The sequence below is a fragment of the Miniopterus schreibersii genome, assembly GCF_964146895.1.
Source record: "Miniopterus schreibersii genome assembly, chromosome: 14".
Classification (NCBI taxonomy): Eukaryota; Metazoa; Chordata; class Mammalia; order Chiroptera; family Miniopteridae; genus Miniopterus; species Miniopterus schreibersii.
Genome location: NC_138114.1, coordinates 32,465,476 through 32,483,218, shown reverse-complemented (window position 1 = coordinate 32,483,218; position 17,743 = coordinate 32,465,476). Strand labels below are relative to the sequence as shown.

At 45.3% G+C, this 17,743-nt stretch overlaps 1 protein-coding gene across 1 annotated transcript; it reads left to right on the top strand.

Annotated features, from left to right (window-relative positions):
- Positions 1–1,556: 1,556 nt before the first annotated feature.
- Positions 1,557–17,743, top strand: ACTA2 (actin alpha 2, smooth muscle). Its single transcript, XM_081158865.1, has 9 exons — positions 1,557–1,852; positions 5,963–6,117; positions 7,422–7,550; positions 9,859–9,969; positions 11,487–11,571; positions 11,937–12,098; positions 13,612–13,803; positions 14,701–14,882; positions 17,449–17,743. The coding sequence occupies exons 2-9, from the start codon at positions 5,989–5,991 to the stop codon at positions 17,590–17,592; spliced, it is 1,134 nt and encodes a 377-aa protein (XP_081014991.1). The 5' UTR covers positions 1,557–1,852; positions 5,963–5,988; the 3' UTR covers positions 17,593–17,743.

The window sequence follows — 17,743 nt, the reverse complement described above, 5'->3', positions numbered from 1 at the left end:
TGAAAGTATAAATCTCAAATCCAAACAATGAGACTATTTGATCACCTGCTCAGAAATTTCTTTTCAGAGAGAGAGAGAAGGGAAAAGAAAAGAGAAGAAAGAAACGAAGGAAGGAAGGAAGGAAGGAAGGAAGGAAGGAAGGAAGGAAGGAAGGAAGGAAGGAAGGAAGGAAGGAAGGAAGGAAAAGAGAGAGAGAGGAAGAAAGGGGGGAGGGAGGGAGGAAAAGGGAAAAAAGCTTCTAAGAAAAACTAAACGTCGAGGCGCCTTCTTGTATGCCTGTTTATGTCAGCATAGTCTGATTACTGTCAGAGCTGTGGATGCACACTATAATCAAGGGAGAAAATGACATAAGAATCATAAAGGTAAATACCAAACTTCTTTTCTTTGGTGTTTAAAGGAACATTCACTTTGTAAAGTTACTAAGGGCTACACGGACACTGCTTGAGACAGAAGTGGGGGGAAGGGGATCTCACCTCTACTCAAATTGCCTCTTAATGGGGAAAATACAGAATTTTTACTTCACATGATCCCTGTTAGAAAAACCATTGGCTTAATCCCAAATGTTCAACTTTATGTTGCCTAGTGTCATCTTCATATTTGAACATTTGGACAGTTGTGTTTCCCGATTGATAAAAACAAGACGCAGTTGACAAATTTCTGAAAAACACAGAGAAATTTATTATCATTTAGTCTTAAGCTATTTGAAATTTTAAAATAATCAACAGTACAATTTCTCAAAGAGAAATCTATGTGTATGTTTGTGTACCATAAATCAAACAGGTCTGGCACAGTAACGTGAGTGAATAGATGGCCACAGCTGTAAAATAAAGCCATTCTTTCTGGGTTTTTTTTTGTCACATGTGAGATGTCAGCAGTCTAGGAAAACTCCAGGTATCCTTCAAAAATATTTTTATCATGAATTAGAACTTCAGCTTAGAGGAAGAGAGCAGACCAATGTAAAATCATTGAAGCTGGCCACTGACACTTGGGAATGAGAGCTTAAGGCCAGATTCAGTATCTGTCTTTGAGAAATCCTTGGGTCACCTGCTCTATCACCTGTCAAATGGGTCTGTGGGGAGAGAGGAGGGTCAGAGGCACTTCCCTTAGCATGTTCTTTTCTCTCAAACTTCTTCTGTGACAGGATGCTGCATGCACATTCTATGCAAAGGATGCCCCCCAATCATGCTGCTAAATTAATAGGATTAAAGTGCTTATGATAATGCAGGCTGCCAAGTTCCTCTGTGACACAGCCCAGCAGCCCTGTCTCCACTTCAGCTCCTATCCCACTAACACTGCTCAGGGACTCGATTTATAAAACAGCCTGGACTACCATAAAACTGTCACTCCCTGGATCTATTTATGGATAATGGAAGCAATATCTTTCTTTATCGCTGGCCACCTTTGTTGGAGAGTTCTTAACAGGCCTCTCCTTTCGGCTCTCAGCTCGTTAGAAAACGCCAGCAGGACAGCAGGCTGGCATCTTCCGAGGAATGTGCCATCCGTGCCTGCGCCTGCCCCCTTACACCCGCTCAGTGCCTCTGGAAGGTTCAGCAGTTGTTCTGAAGGCTGAGGGTGTTTATCTTCCCCAGGCAGCTCAGCTGCCTCCCGGTTCATGAGCAGAGCCGTGGAATGCGGTGGAAGAGACCCAGGCCTCCAGCCACCCAGATTAGAGAGTTTTGTGCTGAGGTCCCTATATGGTTGTGTTAGACTGAAAGACTGGGCTCAAGCCTGTCTTTGTTCCTTGTTTGGGAAGCATGTGGGAGGAGAGCAGGCCAAGGGGCTATATAACCCTGCAGCCTTCAGCTTCCCTGAAGATCACCCAGAGCCGAGAAGCCCAGCCAGCGCTGTCAGGGTAAGTGGCCTGCCCGGGATGAGCCCTACAGATCCCAGCGGCTCAGATGCTGCCAGGATCATCAGGCGTCGTCCAAAGGGATTTGGCTGGGCTCGTACACTCTGAAATTTTGAATGAAGATTGTACTACTAAAATGAGTGTTGCTTTTAGCTCCAATTACCTAACATTAAAAAGAAAGCAAAGCAGCAGCTTGGTGTGGGGGAGGAGAGGGAGAGCAAGATGAAATGAAATCTGTGTCACCTGTAAAATCTGTTTATACCAAACCAGCAGCCTAGGTCTTATAAGTAACACATTTCAGAGATGCAGCCTAGCTGTTTGCATTTCCATGATTTGCATGTTACACATTTATTTATATTTAGGCTCTGGAAACTCCAGTACTGAGGGTTCAGCTTTAATGTGGGGAGTCTTCATGGGACTGGATTTTTGGTGTAGTGAAGGTGCCTGGAAGTGGATTTTAGAGCCAGGTCTTTGTATTGGCTGTTCGTGTCTTTGCATCTGGGTTCCCCAGCTCTAACTGGTAGTGTCTTCTGTGGGAAGCTATGTCCCTTGAGTGCATGCATCTGTGAGCTCAGGTGTCAGGCTGTGCACCGCCGTTGCTGGGTCGTTTGCAGCAGAGCGCAGCAGGAAACCAGCTAAACATTTTTCTGCAAATCAAGAGGGCGAGAGCGGAGCGAGCATCTGAGGGCCGCCTGCTCCCAGCCTCCTGGATGTCTGCTTGGCATTTTCTCAGCCTGCGGAAGCCGGCGGGGCCGTGGAGCCAGCCCTGCCACCCCAGGCTGAGCTTCACCTAAGTCAGGGCTTGGCAGCTTCAGCCCAGAATTGGGAGTTTTCATGCTGAGACTTTTTCCTTCCATTCTGTGACTCATGACTAAATATGGTTTGCTTTGCAAGACTGATGAGCTGGAAACTGCAACATTCTTCCCCCCCTTCCCTCCCCTCCCACTGGCTACTCAGTTTTGGCACAAGATGCACGGGTCGGAGCAAAGCCCCTGACCCGGATGCTGTTCCAAAAGCAGGCTTTCGCGTGTGTTTTACCTAATTAGGAAATGCTGCGCCCTGTCCGAGCTTAGGCAGGTTAGATAAGGCTTGAAAACCACTGAGCCTCTCCTTTTGGGGACACAGAGTCTTCTTCTGGTAGGACAGTGCTCCTTTTAGAGATGATAAAATCCTCCTGGCACATTTTTTTGCTAAATAAAAGTACATTTACTGAATTTTGAGCTTTTTTGTCTGCATGCTAGTTGATGCTGAGGGTCAGCCTACTTTTTCTGCAGTATTTTCTTTTCTTTTTTTTTAAATATATCTTTATTGATTTCAGAGAGAGGAAAGGAGAGGGAGAGAGTTAGAAACATCAATGATGAGAGAGTCATTGATCGGCTGCAGCCCACAATCCAGGCATGTGCCCTGACTGGGAATCGAACCCCAATCTCCTGGAACCTAGGTCGAAGCTCAACCGCTGAGCCACACCCGGCAGGGCTTCTGCAGTATTTTCAACACTTCCTCCACCCCTCCCTGCCCAGCAAAAGAGTTGCTAAGGACGCGTGTTCATGCTAAATGTCCCGTCACGTTTTTATTTTATTTTATCCTGTTCTAGCTCTTACTTTGGTTTGGAAAGTCCATTTAGCACATCTAAGAGCCTGGGATCCTGGTGCCTGCGCCTCTGATGGATGCCTGGACTCTTGACTGCTTCTCTGGCTTGCCTCCCTCACATTCATTTCTCCCCTCCCTCCTAGCCTCTTAAGCTGCTAGGAAAGAAGCAAAATCACAGGAATGCCTCCCCTGGTGCGGTGTCTGGAAAGGGAAGGGAAGGAAGGCTGAGAAAGGAAAGGGCGAGCCATCTGCAAGGCCTGTTTTCCATTCTTACAAGTGGAATCCATAAGTTGAGGGTTTCCATCCTAAGCCTGGGGGCAGTATGGAAAGAAGGCAAAGACTAGCAATAAAAAGATATGGATAATGATATTAATTGTATAGTGATATTAATAATAATCATTTTAAAACAAATATTTATTGAGAAGTCAATGTATAAATTATTTTAAATGTTTTAAAAATATCTAATCCCCAAAAGAACTCAATGTGGTATGTACTGATGTTGCTGTTATTTTATAGATAAATGATTAGCTCTGGCCTGTGCTGGTCTATTCCCGGTCAAGGGCACACACCGGGGTTGCAGGCTGATCCCAGGTAGCAGGCATACAGGAGGCAGCTGATCGATGTTTCTTTCTAAAAATTGATAAAAATCTTTTTAAAAAACTCCAAAACTAAAATTTGCTCTCTCACATCCATGTTTCTCTCTCTTCCTCTTCTTTCCTTTCTCTCTCTAAAAATAAAAAAGTACATAGTCTTTTTTTTTTAAAGAAAGAAAGAAAAAAACTGTTATTTAGAGATGTTAAATAATTTACTAAGCCACACAGCTTGTAAGTGGTAAAACTTGGCTCCAGAATCAGGCAGTCAGACTCAGGAGAACAAACTGGTCACATTGTCCTCTGTAAACTCCGTTGTCCTAACTTTACCGGTTTAGGGATCTTGGACAAGTCACTTCCACTTCTTGACTTTTGGTTTCCTTGCTTGTCAGTTGGGGATAATAGTGCACGCCATGCACTTTAAAATATAACGTGTCATCTGAGGTTCATGTTCTTTGCAAAGGGTCATGTGACATGAGGCCCTGCTGCGGAAGTTCTAGGCGTCAGGAAAGATGCAACACTGATTTTATGGGAGTGGTCTGGCGGAACTCCAATTTTAATAGTGTTTAGTCTTTTCTTACTTCCCAGAAATTTCCTTAAAAAAGTTGCCTTTCGTATCTAGGTCTGTGTGCAATGAGTTCACCAACTTAAAAGAATCTTCCTCAACCTGAAATCCTAAGATTGCAAAGTGAGAACTCTGGGTGTTCCTTTCTTTACAAAAAATGGAAAGGAATCTGGATTGAAAGCCAAGGGGTAGGCCTGGTTCAACGGTGCCTCTAACACCCTGTGTGTCCTTGAGCAAATCACTCCCCTGGTTTTCTCATATGTAAAAATGAGGGCATTGGATGAAAATGTTCTCAAATAGGCCTTCCATTTCCCAAATCTGTAAGTTGTTATTTTTGCTCCAGCCTTTCCAATTTTGTCATAGGATTCAAGCTTAAGAGTAGAATATTTAAAAAATTATTTTATTACTTAAAGAATACATGTTCAATTTAGGAAATATGACGGATCCCAGGGAAGATAATTAAAAACACCTACAAAACCCACCACTTCAAAATAGCTCCCATCAGCATCTTGGTAAATATGACTGATCTTTTTGTAATGTGTAAAAATACATTTCAGTGGGATCATACAATGTTACTTCCTCTAACCTATTACCCTTACATAAGAATATATCTGTAGCTTATCCTTTTATTTATCTTCCTTAATGGCAAAGTTTTCTACTGTATAATGTATAATTTATTGGACTCTCCTTCATTGTTGGACTTTTAGGTTAGCCATGGTTTTTAATGGAGAGTAACTTTGGCCCCTAAAATTTAAAGCACCTTCTTATTAGAGTGTTTTCATTGGTCTAATGTTTTTCCCAGGGTAAAATAAAAGTCCTCAGGAACGAAGAGATTTTTTCTTTTAAACATTTTACATTAAACATTTCAGCCTTTCAACATTTCCAAATTTTTATATGCTGCCCATCCTTCAAAATCTACATTTTTGAAAAATTTTTAAAGGGTTATATGTAAAAAGTGAATTTGAGTGGATAGTGACAGCAAATTTCATGTACTTCTTCAACATGTGAGGAGTGACTTGTCCTTGTGAAGATCTGGTTTCATAGTCTGATATTCCCAGCTGGACTCTATAGTTGTTCATTCCTTTGCTCATTTAGTCAATGTTTAATGTGCTTTTGAGCACCTGAGACATGCCAGCCATTGCGCTGGAGGCCAGGCATATGAACATGAAAGTCAGAGTTTTGACGTATAAAGGGCTTGCAGTCTAATTCAAGTACTTTAAGATAAATGCTGTGTTAGATAAGGATTGGCTGGGAGTGCTCTAGGAGTCCAGAGGGGGGCCCCAACCCAGCCTGGAAGGTGGGAGTGGTCAGGTAAGTGTCACAACTGCTAGATTACAGCTGGGGCCGTTTCCTCCCTGTGTCCTGCAGGACCTTGTGACGTAGCTCCAACCAAGATGTGTGAAGAAGAGGACAGCACCGCCCTGGTGTGTGACAATGGCTCTGGGCTCTGTAAGGCCGGCTTTGCTGGGGACGATGCTCCCAGGGCTGTTTTCCCATCTATTGTGGGGCGTCCCAGACATCAGGTGAGCAAGATTCTGTTAGGAACAGAGATAAACAGGGCTATAGATTAAGTCCCTCTAAGTCTATGTGTTGATGAGTATCCACAGATTGTCTGTCACTTGCTGTCCAGAAATTATGTAACCTTGCTAAAAATATATCTCTGATGATTAATGTCAAGGAGTAAGTGCCAATTTCATATACAACACAGATTATCTGGTGGGAGTCTATCTAAGTCTTCCCTCTTTTCATAAGTTCTTTTTTGTGTAAATATAATCATTGTTATCATCATCATCACTGTCATCATCAGAAATACTTATCAGTTGACTGATGTACACCATATCTACTCTTTGGAGAGAAACTACACTAAAAGCCCAGGTCATTTTTTCTCAAAGAGCTTGATCTTAGATGGAAGTAAGCTTTGTTACCAACTGTAATTTTGCACATTGTTAGCTGTCAACAAAATATAACTGGACAGCCACATGGTAATTTTTTAATATAATGTTATGTATAAACAGAATGTTGGTGGCAGCCACATGGTAAAAACTGAGAATTCCATCTCAGAAATTCTCCTTTACATCAGAAAATCTTGTGCCTTGATATTTATGGCTCTCAGTTTGGTGTATATGCTCAAGAACAAATAACAGAAGCCTCACCCAATGAATCAACTGTCTCTTGTTGAACTGTGTGCAGTGGAGGTATTTTGCACAAACCCTTATTTAAGGATTTATAGTAGTCATGACTGTTAATGAGAATTATTTCTTTTGGTTTTTTTTAAGTGTCACCTTAATGATTAAAAAAATTACATCTGACAGATATCTTAATGTTGACCAGTGTGGGTTTACCCATCAGAAATCAAGCACTGAGTGGTCATTTGTAGATACAATGCTTTTGCTCATAACAGAAAATAATAGCCATATACTCTTGAGTAGACTACAGCTTCAAAAGTACAGTTTATAAGAGGAAAAATGCTGCTTAACTTATACGTAAATTTTCATACATTCACACAACAAATAATTGTTGCATGACAAGTATGTGCCAGGCAATTTGTTATAGTGGCAAAGCAGACAAACACAACCTCTGCCCATCCAGGAACACAGAAGAAGCAACATACACGTAAAGTTGCACTACCCTTGGGGCCCTCTGCTATTTGGAGGCCGATTTGGACCTATTCCCAATCAACTGAGGGATGTTACTTAAGAACATAGTGATCACAAGACTCAGCATATTGTTGTTGTTGCCTCCCAATAATTTAACCTTTTGTGATTGGACTGCCGTCAACTCGTAGGTTCTGAGAGAGGTTGACTCATAATGTGTTGAATCTTTTTAGGGAGTGATGGTGGGAATGGGACAAAAAGACAGCTACGTGGGTGATGAAGCACAGAGCAAAAGAGGCATCCTGACCCTGAAGTACCCGATAGAACACGGTATCATCACCAACTGGGACGACATGGAAAAGGTACAGGAGCTTCGCTGCAGGTCGAGCCCGCTGGCTGCGTGATGCCTGGGGACCCTGATTCGAAACATCATTTGCAACTGCCCAATTGTGCTTTTACTTGTTAATGTTTATTCTAGATTATCACTGAGAAAACAAATCCTGAAATATTTCTTTAAAAAAAAAAGTCAGTGCCTAACAGGGATTATAAACTAATTAGAGGAAGGCAGTTCTGTAGGTACAAACAGTCGTCCTTGACCAGCAGTGGGAATTGTTAGCCTATTGCTCAGTCGAGTGGCTATCCTCCCAGGACCTGCGTGGCCTTCTCTCATCAGAGGCCACATGGCTCTGCCTCTCAGTGCAATACAGCTAAAGGGCAGTTGAAGAGCTGGGAGTGGCCTCACCCTACCCATTCTTGAAAGCTTTTCATTAACTCACACTGAGTATTAAAAAAAAAAAAAAAAAAAAGGTTTTTAGTTTAACTACACAAAAGAGGCCTGTGACATTGTGGATTTGGTACATTCCTGAATGTCCCTCAATGTATTGAAGCCACAACTGGCAAAGCTTTTGAAAAAATATTTTAAACAGAGTCTATCTGTGTTGCAGGTAAGTGAAGTCTTTATCTCCCAGGCCCATGTAAAAGAGCTAATGGGGAGCTGAGTTAAATCCTAGGATTTTGGTGTTTTATTAGGCATCATAGAAACACAAGTGATCAGAGAAAGGGCAGAAGATATACTGAGAAAGTGACATAAAATTGTTTAATTGCAACAAAATGTTTTAGAACCACAACATCTGGACTTTTATTTATCAGCTCTATGTGCACACACTTATCAGTTAAAAAAAAAAATAGTTCTGCTAGAATTGGTCAGTAATAATGCTGGAACCTTGGGTTCTCTACAAAAATTGCATTTTATTAGGTTTGCTTGCCCTCAGATTCTGGGTGTAGTTAATACTGCACTTTGCACTGAGGAAAGAATATGAATAGCAGAGAGAAAATACTCTTTCAGATTTTCTCCATGGAGCTGCCAGCATCTCAGAATGTATGCCCTTGTAGAAGGCTCTTTAGAAGGGATAAAGCATTCCAACATTTTTAAAATTTAAGTTCAAAGTGTCTTCTGGAGAGAGAGAGACAGACACAGAGAGATAGAGAGACAGAGAAAGGGGTTGGTAGTTTTTTAAATGATGCTCCTGAGTAACCGCAGTATGTAATAGGACCGGCATGCTGGTGCTTTTAGTCCATCAAAGAACTTTCAGAAATCTCATTTCCTTTCCAGAAATCACGAATTCAAAACCAAAGACGCTGGAACAAGACAAAGAGTGTATAAAGTTGATCTGGCTTTTGTTAATTTATAATCTTTCCCCAGCAGTTCTTGTGTTGTTTTAATTCTGGATAAATCTAACATTCCTGATGCTGGTGGAGAATTTTCATGCTTTCAAAAATAATCCATTTGGCCCTGTGTGCAATGGTTTGTTCTTTACCGCGTCCAGGGTTTAAAGAGAAAGCGAAAGCACACTTAAATCCGAAGTACACTCACACAAACACGCTATCAATAGGCACCGGCTTTGGAAACACCTGAAGGCCAAGCGTGTGCCTGTGAATGGAAGGTCCAGAGAGGCCAGTGGAGGCCGGCTGCTCCCAGGCCTGGAGAGCAAAAGGGAGGTGGAGGGGGTGGAGACTGGAAGCAGGGTGACCCGCCTTCTCTTCACATATGCTGCAGAAGGAAATCTCCCTAAAGCATCAAAAATGGCAACTGGGTCTTTAGGTCAACTTCATCCATCCATTCATGTTTTCATTCATTGTGTCCTTTTACTTAGCTAAACTAAGTTATTTCCCCATGAACAGTAATTAAAATAGACGTCGGGAGTAAATTAGAAGAAAAACAACATTTACTCTGAGCCAGGCACGAGGCTAAACAGTAACTCTATGGTTTCCTTATTTAATTCTCACAAAGACATGCTAATGATTTTCGTATGGGCCGTGGTGAGGCTGGAGCTGCAAAGGGTTAAAGTTTGCCTGAGCTCACACAACCAACAAGTGGTGGAGCTGGGATTTGAACTCGATTTGACTCCAAAGCCTGTGCCCTTAACCACTACATCATCCTGCCTCACAGACCTGGATTTGGGTTTTTGTTCATTCATCTGCTGGCCCCAATCCTTAGGCGAGTTACTCAGATTCTTGGGGCTTCAGTCTCTGCATTGGTAAAAATGGGGGCACATGCTGAGTACTTGTCACATTTATTTGGTCCTGGCTCCGTGTAGCTCCTTCCTGTCTCTTTTCGGGGTCTGCAGAGCCCCCACGACATCATCACTGCGCTTCTCCATCACTCCCTAGATCTGGCACCACTCTTTCTACAACGAACTTCGTGTTGCCCCTGAAGAGCATCCAACCCTGCTCACCGAGGCACCCCTGAACCCCAAGGCCAACCGGGAGAAAATGACCCAGGTAAGTACCCACTCCAGGACCCGGCACTTTGGGTTTGGGGAAGTCCATTTGGAAGGGGTGGTATAGGACAGCAGAGAGCTGGTCCAGCCCATCAGTCCCCTCCCAGGCTGGCAACGTTCCAGGAACTCGGGGACTCCAAAGGACAGGAGCATCCTAAAGGTCCTCACACTCTTATTTCAGGAACGACTCCCCTCTGACCTCCAAGAGCAATAGGACCTTTAAGAGATTTCATTTAGGTTAAAAACTCCTAGGGAAAAGCCATTTCAAAATGCAGGAGAATGTACACTGGGGGATTTTGGTTCTGGAGTCAGACAGATCTAGGTTTAAAAACTGGATTTGTCTCCTATTAGCCATGTGACTTTAAACAGTCCACTTACTTTCTCAGAGCCTCAGTTTCCTGTTTTAAAAGTTGGGAATATTAGTACTATTATTTTTCGAAAGCTCGATGTGAAGATTAGTGAGGCAAAATGTTAAACGTGTACCTTGGTGTTCGGTATACTACACATTCACCGAGTCACAGTTATTACCATCGTGATTGCGACTTGCCTGCAGCTCAGAGACCTCGCGGCAGGAAACGGTCCATTCCACCAGCCAGACGAGGATTCCGGTTTGGATGAGCCATGCGATGAAAACATCTAGTGTCAACTTCATGCCCACTGTGGTTAAGCACTGGGCTAAGCATTTCACACGCATTGTCTCTTTAAATCTTAACAATGTGTGAAGAAGCAGGACTATTATTACCCTAATTATATAAGTGAAGAAATGGAGTCTTAACTACATTAGGTGAATGTCCCAAGGTCACACAGCTAGAAATGGCCGGATCCTGGTATTGACACATAATCTCTTGGGCTTGGAGAATAAATGCAAAGGCTGCAAGGCCTTTTCCTGGGAGGAGCTCCTGGTGCCAACACCAACACACTAGCAGTTATTGTCTACACTCTACAGGGAATCATCTGTGTGCCAGGGAATCGCTCCAGCTAGCAAGACATGTTGTTTCCGATGGGCATGATGATTCCTGTGAATGACATGAAGGCAGAAAAATAGTTGCGAGTTATGGCTCACTAGCAAATGATGTCAGACATTCTAGTGAACAGTCAGAGCTGGGAGGGTTTTGCAGATGGAGAAATGGAGGCCTCTGGGCATGTCTGTGTGCACGACCTTGCCGCACATGACTTAGAGGGACTCTGGTTCTAATCTTGTCCCTGGACTGCGTGAGCCTTCATTCGTGGTCCTCTGTTACCAGCAGGCAGTTCTCATCTGCCAGGAAACAGGGCTCCTTCCACCGCAGCCTGAGTGGCCTCAGAATCTAGGGCTGGCATTGACCCAGCAACTATATAAAAAAGTGGAACCAATTTCATGGAACCACAGACAAACCACAGAACTAGGCAAATCACAACCAATCTGAGCTTCCAGTTTAAAAGGTCTTTTTCCTTACGCCAGAGGAGTCAAGTTCTTAATTCAACGCTCTTGGTAAGACTGGCAGCGTCACTAACTTAGTCCTTGGGATTGCTTTGCAGATTATGTTTGAGACGTTCAATGTCCCTGCCATGTATGTGGCTATTCAGGCGGTGCTGTCCCTCTACGCCTCTGGACGTACAACTGGTAGGTGTCTGGGAGGACTGGGAGCCTCCGCTGGGTACACCATCAGTTATGGGGCTTGGCGGTTATAAATACGTGGGTTGGGATGACTGAGGGTTGCTGAGAATTGGCAGGGCTGATCCCTGCCTAACAGGTTTTCTCGTCATCTTTAGAAACGAGCCCTTGAGCTCATATTTCAGCAGAATTTCTATTGTTTCTCCCTTCCTACTCTTACTTTCCCCAAAGCCCTGTCCCCCTTTCTTATCCTACCAACTTCTTTCTTTCCTTTCTTTCAAATGAGAAACTTAGAAATTCCCCGTCTACTACACCAGCAAGTGACCACACGCCAGCGGCCACAGTGACTTCTATTGTGCCCACTTGTCCCCCAGGCATTGTGCTGGACTCTGGAGATGGCGTCACCCACAACGTGCCCATCTACGAGGGCTACGCCCTGCCCCATGCCATCATGCGTCTGGACCTGGCTGGCCGAGACCTCACCGACTACCTCATGAAGATCCTCACCGAGCGTGGCTACTCCTTCGTGACCACAGGTGAGCCGTGGGAGTGAGCGGGAGGGGCGTGGGGCGGTGTGTTCTTCCTGGTCACTTACAGGACCACAGCGACCGTCCCAGGAAATGATGGGAGGGAGCCTTGCAGGTGGCAACTGAATCCAATGCCCAGCGTCAAGCATGGCTTTTTAATTTTTCTTTGCTGGGTGAAATTGCAAAATATTTCCTTGAGAAGATCAGTAATAAGCATCTACTATGATGAGCTGGGCAGAGCTGTGTTTCCTGAGCCTTTTATCCCCTCCATTCACAGATGGGAGAGAGAGTGTGCAGAGACCGAAGACAGTGTGTGTGGTGACTGGCAGTCTTTGGAGACATCTAGCAGGGCTTAGGGACAATTCTGTCACCACTTGCTGTGTGACTGGAACAAGTTTCCCAACCTCACTAAGCCATAGTCTTCTCGTCTGTAAAATGGGGGTAATCACGGACCATCTCTCACGTGGTGGTTGTGAGCAGTAAATGAGATATGCGGGGGGGGGGGGACACCAGGCACAGAGTAAGCATGTGACAGTTGTCAGCTGGTGTTGAGACCAACCCAGCAGTGAGTGATACGTGTGTATGGGGACTCGGAGCTGGTGCCACCTGGTCTCCTCCCACAAGAAACAGAGTCAGATGTTACAGACACGTTGGGATGTTCTAGAGGCAAAGAGTGTCACATTTTTCCAAGTGAGAAGACTTAAGAAAACCAAGAAAGAAGTTTTCTTTCTAAGAAAACACTATGTGTCCTTGGCCCTAGCTGCCTGCCCTCCCCTCACAGGATTGGTATTATCTAAATGTTTAGGTTTCTGGACATGCCTGTGGCTTATTCTAGACTCCAAGCTAGAGCCCTGAAGATGTTAGGGTCTCCTTTAGGAGTAGGAAGTTAAATTCATTTTGTTCCTGACTCTGCTTCTCACAAAGAACCCCCAAGATAGCTCCAAAAGGTTCTCCGGGCCCAGATGGAACCAGTAGCTTAGAAGTGCAGACTGCAGGAGTCTGAAGGGGATCTGCCTGCCCACTCTCCCGTCCCTCCTTCGGCGAGCACCGGGACACTCCTGGACGGGACTGGTCCCGAGCCAGGGCCTGCCTCTCTCTGAAAGGCAGTGGATATGCCCAGGGTTTGAGCTGGAATCTTCCCGGACTAGGTGACACGGATCTCCAGAGCTTTTCAAAAACAGTGGGGGCCCCAAAGGGGCTGCTTCAGCATAAGACCCCCCCAGGTCAGCCGGAAACCCAATATAACTGTTATTAAAAAATTGTAACAGAGTGATCCGTTAATCCTGCAAAAACACACCGCACCAAAGGGTTTCCTGCTCTGTGCCTTGCTCTAGCTAGCTCATTTTACTCCTGTCACGCATTTGCCAGGCGATATTTACTCATTTAATTACCGTCATGGATTTGGGGTTGCGGCAAATTGAACTTACACACTGTTTTGAAGGAACCAGTGTTGCAGGAGGGACCGAAGCGGGACAGGTAGGTTTTCACCACCGGTGCAAACCCTGATTTCTGTCCCTCCCAGCGGAGCGCGAGATCGTCCGGGACATCAAGGAGAAGCTGTGCTACGTGGCCCTGGACTTCGAGAACGAGATGGCCACGGCTGCCTCCTCCTCCTCCCTTGAGAAGAGCTACGAGCTGCCCGACGGGCAAGTGATCACCATCGGGAACGAGCGCTTCCGCTGCCCCGAGACCCTCTTCCAGCCCTCCTTCATCGGTAGGCAGGGCGCCGGGCCCGAGGGGTGGGTGGCCCTGCCCGCAGGCCAGCCTCGGGCCACCAGTGCCCAGCGCTGGGGAGCGGCGGGGGGAGCGGGACAGGGCCGAGCCTCTCCCACATGAGCCCTTACAAGAGAGAAAGGTCAGCAGAGCTGTCCCCAGAGGGAAGGCTCTGGCAGGGGTGGGCCTGGGTTTGCACGTTAGTTCTGTTTTCACTTAACTTCCTCAAGGCTCTACGTGCTCATCTGTAAAAGGAGGCCTGTGACAGTGTCTATGTCCTAGGGTCGCTGTGAGAGTTGCATGAGCTCTGTCGCGGAGCACTTAGCCCAGTGGCTGGCCAAAACAAGCGCCCAATGGTTATTAGATACAGCCAGCAATGAATAGATAGATATTATTATTGCTATCGCTATTTTTAAAAAGACCCACATCAGAAATGAACAAAAAGTTCAATAAAACGATATTATCAAGATGGAAGAAAAATGAGTCATTGTCCAAATGGGATGAAGCATGTTTCCGGTGATTCAGCGCCATTTCTCTTTGAGGGGTGAGAACAAGGCAGAGCCAGAGCCTCGGGGGAGTTCTGAGCAGTGGCCGTGACATGGCTCAGTGTGGAACCAATTTCAACCATACTCGGTGGGGAGTCGATTAAGAGGCAGTGACAGTGTTGCAGCCGCCGCTGGCCCCATCCTCCCAGAGGCACTGCAGCAGGGCCTCCTCGCTAGGCAAGAGGCAAGAGCACCGAGAGCATTCCAAGGACCCTTGGTCTCTGAGATGGGCGGCTGCCCAGCTATCATGTCTGCTTAGCTTCAGTCCGCGTAAGATCTTCCACGTAGATCTTCCATGTCTGACCTGGGTTCTACCCACCAGCTGAGGACCAGGGCCCGCGTCTCTTTTCCAGGGATGGAGTCTGCTGGCATCCATGAAACCACCTACAACAGCATCATGAAGTGTGATATTGACATCAGGAAGGACCTCTATGCTAACAACGTCCTCTCGGGGGGCACCACCATGTACCCTGGCATTGCTGACCGCATGCAGAAAGAGATCACAGCCCTGGCCCCCAGCACCATGAAGATCAAGGTACAGTGTGGTGACAGACCCCATGGTTATGCTGCAGGTGCCAACCCTGTCACCAGACGGGAAGGGTTCTGCAGAGGCCACGTCTTGGTCACGTGTGCTCACGGGTTTTAGGGCTCGGAGGTGGGTCCAAGTACACAGGTTCCACACCTTATAGGATGTAAGTCAATCCAGTTCATGAGAGAAGTTGAATTGTCACTTACAAAATTTAATCTGTGATAATCCTTGTCTATCAGCTACTTTTAGCAGCTGCGATAGAGATCAGCAGAGCTGCCCATGTGCCCATTTCTCTTGAAAATACGGATTTTGTTCTCATGTGTAGAACATTTAAAAATTTACAGAGGAGCCAGATATATTTCCGAAGAGGTTTACACCCTGCAGGTTCCATAGCCTATACTCTTCTTCCACTACTAAATGTGATCACATCTCAGTGGCCCGGAGTGAGAATTTCACCTTCATCTCTCTGCCTGGCTCACCTTTTGATGTAGGAGCTCAAAAGCACACAATGACTCCAGGATCACCAAGCTCAGTCCCGGAACCACCCAGGACCCCTGTATTGTGTCAGTTTTGAGTCCCAGTCAAGGGAACTCAGAGGTTAAGCAGAGATCATTCTTTGGAAGCAAGTTTACATGGAACTGGTGACTTCTCAAAAGCTGTCGTCACTCTGTGAAATCGGGAGGCACGCTGGGGCCCTCTGGCCCCTGTCGCACAGAGCAGGAGAAGGGCCAGTGCAAGTGCAGATCACACACATTAGAAATACTCATACAAGTTCTGTTATTTGCACTCCTCTTTTTTTTTTGGAAAGGGTGTGCAGGTCACATAAAAGAGTGTTGGATTGAAGCACTCTGTAGTATTAGCTCTAAAAGACTGTTGGTGAGAGAAGAGGCTGTTTTCTGAGGACTCTGATCTGCCCTTACCCGTCCTCCCACACTGAAGGGAGCCGACTGGGCCTGCTGCTGGGCCCGACACAGCTGACCTCGGCTGGGGGTGTACTACAGAGAGGCTGCAGCTCGAGTTGAGCGGTTCCTAGTTCCCCAAGCTTGGCCTCTCGAATAGAAATGATTGTGAAACTCTGGGCTTCTGTGTGGTGAGAGAAACCCATTAAAACCCAGGACAGCGCAATCCTGACGTTAGGGGAAACTGAAACTGGGTGAGGAGTGTAGGAACTCTGTGCACCGACTTTACAACTTCTCTGTAAATCTAAAATTATCCCAAATAAAAGGGTTATTTCTAAAACAGCAAAACAAAACCAAAAACCCCTGGAGAAGGTCCAGGTTTGAATATTGGATCTGACATGTGCATGACCAGTGTGAGGTAAGCCAGTTACTTAAACCTCTCTCAGTTTCTGTTTCCTCGTCTGTAGTATGGGAATAATTTAATACTTACTCTTAAAAATAGTTATAAAAATTAGATGAGCCCTGGCTGGTGTTGCTCAACTGGTAGGAGTATCATCCCATACACCAAAATGTTAGGGCACGTGCCCAGGTTTCCGTTTGATCTTCCCTCGGGACACATGGGGAAGGCAGCCAATTGATCTTTCTCTCTCATATAGATGCTTCCCTCTCTCTCCCCCTTCTTCTCTCTAAAATCAATAAAAAATAATTAAGTAAATAAAATTAAATGAGATAATACATGTTAGGACAAATGCTCAGCATAGTGCCTGGCACATAATAAGTGCTCAGTAAATATTAACTACTCATATTAAAAATAAATGTTAAAAAATAAAAAATAAATAAAAATAAATGTTCAACCAGAACTTGGGGGATAAACAGAAATTAAACCTCTTTACTGTGGTTTCAGAAATACCTTGTCTGTTTGGCCAAAATGTCCATATTCATTTCTACCCAAATATCCATGTCTGGAGTGGAATTTGAAATTGCTCAACTGTGGCCATTTTGAGGGTTTTCCCTGGGCCTGATTCACCACTTTCACCTCTGTGCCTAAATCATTCAACTATTTACGAAATATTAGCATGCCCTTGCACATCAGGTCTGTGCACTGAGCAAGGCCAGCCAGTGCAATTTCACTGGGCCGTGTCTCAGGGAAATGGTCAGCCCAACAGGGAACCCTGAGCCCCTCCCTGTTAAATAGTGCATCTCAATGGACTTAATCAGGTGGGAAAAGCTTGTATAGTAAGTCTGGCACAACCCAAACTTCCCATTGAAGACACTGGTGGTGGTTTCTATAAGAAAGCATGTTGTGCTGAGTTCTGAGGCTCAGCTTTTGGAAATCAAAGACATCATCAGGGTCCTTAAGTGGAGACCTTGTAGTATTGAGGGCCAACTTTCAATTGGCCCAGCAGTAGACTGAATGTGGTAGGGGTGTCACAGATGCGTTGGAATATATCATGTAAAGGAAGCCAGAAAAACAGATGTGCTCATTGAAGAATCTCCAAATCCAGAAGCTATTCACAGCCCCTTGGGTTAGGGTGAAGGTTAGGCATCTGACAGCCAAGACTGTCCCCGATTTCCATGACACCTCAGCCAGATCCACCAAATCTGGACCCTAGGAGAAGCCCAGGCCTCGCCCTAGTGTACTAATGGCTCTTCTTTCTCACCCTGACCAACAGATCATCGCCCCTCCAGAGCGCAAATACTCTGTCTGGATCGGTGGCTCCATCCTGGCCTCTCTGTCCACCTTCCAGCAGATGTGGATCAGCAAACAGGAGTACGATGAAGCTGGGCCATCCATTGTCCACCGCAAATGCTTCTAAACTCTTTCCCTGCTCTCTCTGTTTGTAGCACACAACTGTGAATGTTTCGTGGAATAATGCCTTCAGTTATCATTCTCCATATCATTCCTTGCCAAAGCTCCAACTTGTTGCCTATGTGTTTTTTAATAAATCTGAAATATGTTACCTGTAA